Source organism: Toxotes jaculatrix, chromosome 3 (assembly GCF_017976425.1).
Source record: "Toxotes jaculatrix isolate fToxJac2 chromosome 3, fToxJac2.pri, whole genome shotgun sequence".
In the NCBI taxonomy this organism is placed as follows: domain Eukaryota; kingdom Metazoa; phylum Chordata; class Actinopteri; family Toxotidae; genus Toxotes; species Toxotes jaculatrix.
In genome coordinates, this window is record NC_054396.1 from 28,180,817 (window position 1) to 28,191,084 (window position 10,268).

General features: G+C 40.7%; 1 protein-coding gene and 1 non-coding gene across 2 annotated transcripts; one reads left to right on the forward strand and one right to left on the reverse strand.

Moving 5' to 3' along the window:
• Nucleotides 1-1,266: 1,266 nt before the first annotated feature.
• Nucleotides 1,267-8,927, forward strand: zgc:171566. Its single transcript, XM_041034364.1, has 9 exons — nucleotides 1,267-1,437; nucleotides 2,804-2,918; nucleotides 5,349-5,399; nucleotides 5,828-5,912; nucleotides 6,484-6,622; nucleotides 7,431-7,537; nucleotides 7,714-7,804; nucleotides 8,227-8,364; nucleotides 8,806-8,927. Exons 1-9 carry the CDS (start codon nucleotides 1,314-1,316, stop codon nucleotides 8,925-8,927), a joined length of 972 nt encoding a protein of 323 aa, XP_040890298.1. The 5' UTR covers nucleotides 1,267-1,313.
• Nucleotides 7,152-7,208, reverse strand: LOC121179966. The gene has a single exon (XR_005893911.1). It is a non-coding gene; the product is annotated as a U7 small nuclear RNA (small nuclear RNA).
• Nucleotides 8,928-10,268: the final 1,341 nt, after the last annotated feature.

Consider the following 10,268-nt stretch of genomic DNA (forward strand, 5'->3'; position numbering starts at 1 on the left):
GCAAAACTCACCTTAAAGTGAAGATACTGCAAATAAATCTCCGCCAAACGCTTGCTGAGTGGAGCGGAGTTAATATGAAGCAAGGCAACATCATCCCGCATCATTCACACACACACGGAGCAAGTCTGGAAAACATTATTCCTCAGAGACACACTTCACGCAGCTCACCTGCAAGGCCAGAGAAGGGTTTGACCCGCGCTCACGTGAACGCGTACGTAGCTACGCTTACTGCCGCGCGCACACACACACACACACACACACACACACTATCACACTCGCGCGCACGTCAAAGCACACAGGTAGAGATGAAGGTAAATTGACATAACATAATTATAACAACCTAGCAATAATGAAGGGCAGGTAAAAATTCTATCTATCTATCTATCTATCTATCTATTTTAGAAAATCTTACTCTTTGTAAAAGGGGATATTAACTGATGGACGGTGGAGTGGTAGATTCTCCTTTAGCAGCTGTACACATTATAAATTGTTGACAAAGAGGAACCTGGAGAAATCTTTTTTTCTGATGAGAAGGAGAAGGCCTCTCTAGTTGATGGAGTTCTATGTTGTATGGAGGAGGGGGGCGGCGAGGTCCCTTCTAGGTCGCAGGATTACTTGCTGGGACACAGCCATGAGGCCTGTAGAAAGCAAAATAGTAAAATATGTTTGTCCATGGACATTTGACGCTAAAACTGAGCAGTCATCGTTCCTGGGGACAGGGGACGCTACTTAAACCTTAGGTGTTCATTTTTATTTCTGCTGACATCTGATCAGTTTTTCTTTTCTTTTTAACTTCTGTGGAATGAGTCTAGAGGAGTCTGGAGTCTGTTTCAGCCGTTGCTGTGGAGCAGGATCCACCCATTGCAGCTGATCGGCGTGGAGCTGGAAAATTCTACCTGAGCTGCACCTATGAGGAGGAGTCTGTGCGGACGGGGCAGGAGTCCGCTGCGGCGGGTGTGTGGAAGAGGGGAGAAAAGGAGGAGGCTCCTCTGGCTGACGTGTGTCTGTGGAGGGGAGTTCCACACGTGACTGACTTGATGCTCTTGTACAGAAGCCTGGACGGAGGTAAGGACAGAGATCAGAGGAGGACAGCCGGAGAGGAGAGTCAGCCTTCAGCCTCACAGTATCATCACCGGAAGGCAGAATCATTTTTCTTTTTGTAGATTTTCCTACCACTGGCCCTTTATTGTATCTAGTCTTTTGTTATTTTTACAGGCAGAAAAACACAGCTTTTGTCATTTTCTTCGTCAACCCGGCAAACCCATCCCTGCCCAGCTCTCAATCTCCAGCGCGGTGTTGCGTTTTGATCCCGCATGGTGTTTTGGATGTGTCGGCCGGCCGCAGCGCTGTTCGCGGCGCTGACCGCTTGCCTCTGGTGCGGTCCGCCGGTGTGCGCGGCGGGGAGAAGCCAGCAGCTCAATTACCGACCGATCATCGGTAAGATTCAGCCGCATGACCGGCTGTTTGCGTCCGTCCCTGTCCGCGCAGAGACCGGTGCTACACGTTGGATTATGATAGCTCTTATGTAATTCTCATGGAGAATGTTCCAGAAAAGGGGTGTGTGTGTGTGGACAGACAGGGTACGCGTGTGTTTTAGGCTCTTAGGTTCTTACTATTATGTCATAATTTAAATGCCACAAGGCAGTGCACATTTTGTAATGTATGTTGTGTGTGTGTGTCCTCTGGAGGTGTCTCTCTTACGATTGTGTGGTCTGTGTGTGCTGCAGATACTGAGATACTTCACTGAAATCACATCAGTTTGGCCAAAACCGGCCTTAATTGACATTTCCCTTCATATGTTGTTCAAGGATTATCATTTAAATTAGTGTAATCGTTATCAATAAAAATTACACTTAGCATTTTCTTTGTATTTTCAGGGCGTGTTTCAAGACAAAAATAACAAAACCATTGATGATTGTGATTTTGAGGGTGTGTTGGTGGGTGTGGGGGGTAGAAGAGCACTTGAATGAATGGATGATTGGATGAGTGGTTGAAAAACCACTGGTGATTAAGTTATGCTTAATTTGTCTTGTTTGACTCCTTAATAATTAGGTGATATGCCTGTAAATGTATTGGCCATTACATTACACAATATAGATCAGGTTTCACAACACTGTTTACTCATAGAATCACAGTAACACATAACACCTAACATACCTTTAACACCTCAGTTGTCACTGATACAAGGGAACCCTTCTGCTACATGCTGTAGCAGTACCTGAATTTCATTTTTGACCTAGAAGCCCTTGTTTGACCTAGAAGCCTTTGTTTTTTGTTCTGATAACAGAAAACTAAACATGACTGTACAATTTGCTTGTTGCAGTCATGGTCAGAAGTCAGCTGAGGTTTCCAAACTGAGACCATGACTCATGACTGGAGGTTTTAAGTAAAGTAGGGAGGACATTAACATCACCCTGCACTGTCATTCCAAGGAGTTTTAGTGAACCATGTCATTCAGGTGTTGCCTGTTTTTCTGAGTGGGGTTTTAAAAACAAAAACAAGAAACAATGGATACACGTTTGGCTCAGTTTTGAACACATTAGCTTTTTTTTCCTTGTAAAATACCAAATGTAATGGAAGGAAAAAAATATGGCATGCAAAGTTCCAGAGACTTTAATGGGAAAATCAAAACAAAGCATAAACTACTAGAAAGATGCACATATAACAGGAAGTGAGTATTTGTAGAGGATTTGATCTCTTCCAGACTGCATCAGTGCAGACATTTGCCTGGTCTGCATCGACTTTTCTATTCATATACCTTTCAAATATTGATGTGTCGGTGTCTGTCTCATGTTCTCTGTAGGTGTGCTGGCACAGGAAAACCTCCCAGGGGACCAGTTTGCTCAGGGCTCCTCTTACATCGCCGCCTCCTATGTCAAATACCTGGAGGGCGCCGGGGCCAGGGTTGTGCCCATCAGGTACTGCGCTCAGATTATTAGATTAGTGACCTCTCAGTCATACCTGAGTTCATTCTACAGCAAACACTCGCCAAGCATCAGATACAATAAAAGAGCAGCTGGTGTATCTATTTTTGATTATCTATCTGTTTATCTATGCAGCCAGATACACTTGTTATTTAAATAAAGAAGTTAATCAATAACAGTTCGACACAACAGCAGGGCACAGTAAGTTGGTTTACCTTGCTGAGGAATTGGAGGTATGCATCCTGTGGCCTGCAGCTGTTCATCTAACAGCTCATTGTGGCTGCTCACTGTTCTTCCTTGTTCCAACTAACTCACCTGCAAAAATTAAAAATGATCCACTGATGAAAAGAGCTGCAAATGAAAGTCATCTTGTTTTGTAGACGAACTTTTCTGTCATTGGTTGCGACCAGTGGTACCAGCTGTGACAAATACATTGCATAGTTTCCCGTGGCTGCTTTTTTTTTTTTTTTTTTAAGATTTGTGGTATTTTGCATTTATTTGGCGTTTAATGTTGAGATGCAGAGGTAACACGTGGAAGGAGAGAGGGGTATGACATGCACCAAGAGTCCCCCAGCCAGGAGCTGAGCTGTTAATGCCGCAGTAATGTGGTATGCACCTCAGCCATAGACTACCGGGGCTCCCCTCTCCTGTGGCTACCTCACAGTAAAAGTCACCCTGTGCTTTACCGGTTGACGTCTTTCGGTGTGAAGCATTAGCAGCAACTTGATTGTGTCAAGTGAGCAAACAGTAAATAGTGAGGGCTGCAATCAGTGAGATAAAGGTGCACTTTCAGTCCCTCCTGCATAGGTAGACAATCCCAATCCAGCCCAACTGCTATATAGAGAGGTTGAATGTAAATATGTTGAATGGCTAATGCAGAAAAACCTTTATAACTATGAAGGACTATAACTTCAACAGCAGCTTAAAAAAAACCTATAACCTTGATGTCAAAAAAGTACAAAGAACATCAGAGTGGTTTTAAAATGGTGCAAAGACGAGCAAAGAAAAATCTCAGCCCTAGGATCCAGTTTGTCAGGCTGGTTTTCTGAACTGAAACTCCGACTGCATTGTATACTCTTTTAAATGAAGCACTTGGTTTGGACAAAATGTGACATACAACAAAAGAACCATGTAGTCCTCAGCAAGAATAGAAAGCTGAGAATACTTAGTGAATTCTCAATGAAAAAGTAGAGAAGCCTGTACAGTAACTCTAAATAACTCGATAGAAAAGCTTTTCTAATAAGTAGTAACCTCGAGTTTGAAACAAATGGAAGTCGTGGTACAATCATTCAAGGATTTTTTTTTTTTTTTTTTTGATAAACACAGCAAAGTAAATAAATGAAATTCAAAAACATGTCTCTACAGTGAAAGCAGTCAGAAATCTTTGAAAAGTTGATGTGAAGATGTGAGTCATTTAGTCCATTTTGATTTATTGGCTACTATGCATATCTATTCAAAAGGAACTGCATTTATTTGTATTTAAGAGAAATCAGGGAGAAGCTGGTGTTGGGTGTAAAAAGGTTAAGTGACTGGGACCAGGAGGAAGAGCACAAGACAATGTGCAGACAATAGGTGAAAAGGGCGTCCGGCAGAATCAGAGGGAAAAGGACGAGACAAATACTGTGGTCTGTCTGTGCCTATGTTGACTCTTCAGAAGAAAAAGTAAAGTGGAAATGTTGTTTTGTTTGTTTTGGTAAAGTCTGTGTGCTCTAGTCTTTTTCCCTCTGAAATGCACAGACAGTAGTTTTACATTTACTGTCACATCCCATCTACATTTCACTCACTAACTGGTAAACATGGTTAAGTTAATATCCAGGCTTTGGAGTATAAAACTTAAAACAAAGCTTACGCTTTAAGATCACTGCTGAGCTCATAAACAACAGCAGAATTTATTTATTTAGATTTTGACATTGTCAGTGGGACTCCTTTTATAGGAATCCTGGCTGTTGGTCCTGTTGAACTGTGAGGCCCATCTGTGTCACAGCACTCTCAGTCATGATGCCTGATGTGGTTTACTGTGGGTGGAGCCTGCACCAAAGAGAGGGAGGTCACTGTATCAGTATTTCATAGCAGTAAGAGGTAATTATATTTAGTTACATTACAACAGCTCTGGTTTTACCTCTTTATCATAGTTTATTATGGATAGTTGTTTTAAATAACACACATTTATTTGATGTAATAAATAAACAAGGAATAAAATCACCTCAGCGTGTTTCCTCTCCTCCTCCCTTTCATAATGATGGTTACTGACAGAAATCGGTGTGAGTCCTGAGCCCGCCCACAGACTCAGAATCCTCTAAATTCTCATTCATTCAGGCTGATTAGTCATTGGTTAACATACATGAAGTGCCTGTGTGTAGAAATCTGCTGCTTCAATCCAGAGTGACTCCTAATGTATTTCACCACTTTTGTTTTGTTCACCAGAATCAATCGCACAGAAGAAGAATACACTAAGATCTTTTACTCAATAAATGGGTGAGTTAAACAGCGTCCTGACATTTGTCCTAATGGTCAGTGGCTTTGGCTTGTTCCTCTACTCTCTGTTCAACCCTGTCCTCTAGAAATTACCTATATGTACTAAAACTAAACAAATATGTTTGTAGGTGTAATTGTTTGCTGGATTATGTTCAGAGTCAACATTTGTTTTTTAGCAGAGTGGATGGTGAACATACACAAGGTGGGATGGTTATTCCAGAGACTGGAATAATCTCTGTAATCTGTATCAGACAGAGTTTCTGTTTGTTGTGTTTAATCATAATTGAAGATCATTTGTTGCACTCATCTTAAGTCGTATTTAGACTCATGTGAAAGCTGGTAGACTTATCAGAAAGTGGAATGATCTATTGTTAGCTGTATTCAGCATGTAGACTAAAGGTCTAAAGTGGAGCATGGTCTCTCCTCAGGCTGCTGCTGCCGGGAGGAGATGTAGATCTCCAGACATCGCAGTTCAGTCGAGCCGCCAAGATCTTTTACAGCTTGGCTCTGAAGGTAAGTCATTTGACTTGTACAACTGACTGCCAAGATGAAATGACATCTCAGAGTTACACTGAAATGGATTAGAGGGTAATTTTTTACTTTTCATTTTGATTTCATTTTGCCCTCATTAAAGGAGAGGATCACATTTTTTCAGGTCTATCTCACTGTAATACAGCGCTCACATCTTGTGGTTGCTGTAATTGTTCCTCCTGTCCTTACTGGCAGTCAAGAGATCTGTTCCTGATGCAGTTCCACTGTATGCGATGGAGGACAAAATTCAGTCTTTGACAAATCAAGTGGGTATTTTCCAAAGATACCACTTGATTTGTCTAACTCAGACTCAGCTTCACCTTGACTTTAGAACATATTTTACACTAAATGATGTCTTCAGAATGTTCTTAGATAAAATTAACCAAGAGTGAAGCATTTGGGTTGTAGGTGAAAAAGATCATTCTGTGCAGAAAGTCGTTGGGGAAATAAAAGAAAAAGCTGCCATCACAAATCATCATTTTACAGTTTAAAAAATGGCTTTGCACCTCCCTCATCGTTACCTTTTCCTTCCCATCTCTCTTTTCCTCTGCAGGCCAACGATGCTGGGGACTACTTCCCTATCTGGGGAACATGCCAGGGCTTCCAGCAGCTGTCTGTCCTCACAGCCAACAAAAACCTACTCACCCTCACTGATACTAAAGCTGTGGCTCTACCTCTCACACTCACACCAGGTGTTCTCTTCTGTCCTTGTCCTCTGCTCTTATTTCAGCACCCTCGCATCATGAGCATCAACACAGTTCCTGTCTGTGTGTTAAAAAACTGTTGACATTTGGTGAAAGCCAAATTAAAAAGAAAAACAAACCTTTCACTTTGATGACCATGTGGTCATAAACACGTATCTAAATACAAACATTTATCTTTAGTGTGTTTATCTTATGTCTTAAGTGAACAAAATAATCATGCTGCTATTCCCATCTTCATAGTTAACTAAAGATCGTTTTAGATCACAGCTTACATATTAATAATTATGTTTGTATCTGTTGTCAGCTGTGCTATATATTAACATAGTGCTTTTTTCACTAAAGAACCTTCCATGTTATCATTCTGATCTAAGGTGATCAAAGGTTTTCTCATAGTTAAATATTTGCTCACCCACTTAAAAAACTATTGACCTACAGCACTATCATAGTTTCTTTGTGCATCTTTAATGTGGTTCAGAATTTATTTATTTGATTTTTTTTTTTTTTTTTGACAGCTGAGATGGGATTCCTTTTATAGGAATCCTGCTAGAAAAATCTCCAAAAGAGCAAAACATCCTAATGCTAGTGTCTCTCAAAATGTGATTTGTATTCAGGCCACGGCAGCATCACTCGTGGTGCTCAGTGTGGTAGGATGTGGGCGGATCCCATGCAAATGAGCAGACCACCACACTCGATAGAATACCAATCTATATTAAAAACTAGGGATGGGAATTGTAACCTCCTCTCAACTGTGCTCTTCATCTGCTTGTCTTTACCTCACTCCTGCCTCGCCTCGTAGCGGCCCAGTCCAGCCGTCTGTTCCGGAGTTTTCCCAAGGATCTGCTGCAGTCTCTGGCCGAGGAAAACATCACTTCCAACTTCCACAGCTGGAGTCTGTCCATGCAGGTATTTCCCGCTCCTCTTTTTTTTTGTTTCCCCACATTTTTCAGTTTGTTTTTTCTAAGTAAAAACATCCATATATTTCAAATAAAGTGTCAGATTGTCAAATGAAACAATGAAAGGGAGGAATGATGAAGGGATGGTTATGGGAAGGTAAGTGATCTGTGCCTTTGAACCTACAGAACTTCAGCCGAAATGCCAAGCTGAAGAGGTTTTACAAGATCCTGTCCACTAACAGTGTTGGGAAGAAGGAATTCATCTCCACCATGGAAGGTACTGTTCCCAGTTGGATGCTGTGGAATTTGAGTGACTGATCATTTATGTTGCTCACTATACAAGTGTCATGAGCACAGACGTCCAGATCACTCAATAACTGGACACCTCAACCAGTCTTACAGGAAAGAGAGATGATTTGGTAAAATATGAATCTCGCCTTCTTAAATTATTCAGAACACAAATCATTACTGATTAGAGGATCATGATGTTTTCGACATTGCTTTTGCGATACTTTACTGATGTTGTTCACATTCAGATGATGTGGCGAGTTGCAGAAATGATGAAACAGATGAAATGATGATGGCAATGATCATCACGGTTATATCTGAAAATGAGATTCTTTCTAAAGATGCTGACTCGAATGACTTTTTCAGTGCATGAGGGAGTTGCTATCTGATGGTGTTTCTGGTTTTCTTCAGCCTACCGTTACCCATTTTATGCTGTTCAGTGGCATCCAGAGAAAAGCCCTTTTGAGTGGATAGATAAGCCGGGCATGGTTCACTCCACCTCTGCTATAAGAGCCTGCTTCTACACTGCCAGCTTCTTTGTCTCTGAAGGTAAGATGTGGTATCTCTGTATGCTTTATTACCTGTCAGGTTGTTACCAGCACTATTTGCTTTCCATCTGTTTTGTTTTTTTTTTGCATGTTTCCTGGCAGATTATCTCAAAGGCTCACTGATAAATGTTTCTAATCATAGCTGTTCTGTTCTGATACCCCATTTTCTTTTCTTTGGACTTATTACCAAATTATAGTAGATGTGGCTTATTTGAAATAAACTGCCATAATGCTTTAATTATGCAAGTGCCACTTGACACATTCACATATCAACTCTGAGCAATCCTGCAAATGCTGAAAGCCTCTCACCTACATGAGCTGATATCGCAGTACGATAAATGAAATGGCTGTAACTCACTGGTCATACGAGAAGGAAGTGTATAAAGATTCATCACTTCATTCTGCTTTCTCTCTCTTTTGTTCACTCTATCCTTTCTTCCAGCCATGAAGAACCACCACCATTTCTCCAGTCTTGTGGAAGAAGAGAGAGCCCTCATCTACAACTTCTCTCCCGTCTACGCAGGCATTCACGCTGTCTTTGTTCAGAACTATTACTTTGATTGATGGACAGCACTGAATACGAAACACACCTGGGCTCAGTCTACAGTCAGAACTTGCCACATCCTGGCCCAAGTTTAAAACCAGACCTCATGGAGTTGTCACTTACAGTATCCTCAAACATCAAATCAACAATTAACAGTTTAGCTTAGCTGATTTGCACCGTAATATGAAATGAAGAAGTGCCAACAGTGCAGTGATTATATGCAGTGATAAATAATACTAGAAGAAAATGAAATGTTATAATCTATAAAAAAAGATTTTAAATACATCCATAAAATAGAATGGTTTAAAGAGTAAAATATTACTTTTAAAATCTATCAGATATAAGTTCCACAGTATATTAAGCCTATCTATATTCTGCCATCTATATTTCATATTATTCCTATGTTAACACAGTCCTCAATCCAAATCAGCTTGCAGTATCGTGATCCTGCCTCGCCACAAATGCTCCTGGTGAAGAAATATACCTCACCTAGGTTTCTCTGGGGGCCAACATTTCCTAAATCATTGCCATTTCAATTTAATATATGTTAACATGTTTTTAGACGTCAGTCAGAGTCAGACAGCTTGAGATTCTGAATCTAGAAAATTAAGTGCGCCCAAGAGCACCCATAATCAGTTTTCTTTGGTGAAAACTAATCAGAGTTCCTTGCCAATGCCACTTAATCCTGGGCTTCAAGTGGAAAACCAGTAAACACTGACTCACCATTTCCCATGCTGTACTTGACCATCAGAAAGAGAATATTTAAGTTCAGGTAGATTGTACCAAACTGCTGTTTCAATATCAGTGTGAAAAATGTGATGAATGTGAGTCTGTAACATTTCTTCTGTAGAAACGGCAACTTACTTTACGACCTGTGTTCGTTTCTTTTTTATGTATTGGCTTTATTTTTATCTGCACAAGTTACTCGTTCCTCAGTATCTGTAAGATGTACAGCGTTTTATGCCTGTCATCCAGGAATGAAAATATAATGAACAACCTTCACTAACTACCATCTTGTTGTGAAGTTACATTATCATTTTTGTAACAGTATCTTTATTCCAAGAAGAGACATCAGTAACTCAGAAAACTCTGCAGATGAGTGTTGAGATGATTGTATTCTTGTTTGTCTCTGTGGGCATTTAAAAACATTTTTATTCCCCAGCAGGACATTGAGTATTTTGTGTAACATGCTGTCAGAGAATAGCACGTCTCTAAACGTGTTTGGGATTTGAGAAATCGTGGTCTCCATATTTTATATTTCATGCAGTGGGCTAATCACATCCACTTTTTACACATGGGGATGGAAACCTGGAAGCACTGTAGGTATGAGGTTTTCTCATGACAGCAACAATGTGAAAAAA

Excerpts from the sequence above, each read along its gene's own strand:
- zgc:171566 (XM_041034364.1), top strand. The coding sequence starts at position 1,314 with ATGGTGTTTTGGATGTGTCGGCCGGCCGCAGCGCTGTTCGCGGCGCTG. Across the intron at positions 1,438-2,803 it reads CAATTACCGACCGATCATCG|GTGTGCTGGCACAGGAAAAC; the intron begins GTAAGATTCAGC and ends TGTTCTCTGTAG. Across the intron at positions 5,400-5,827 it reads ATCTTTTACTCAATAAATGG|GCTGCTGCTGCCGGGAGGAG; the intron begins GTGAGTTAAACA and ends GTCTCTCCTCAG.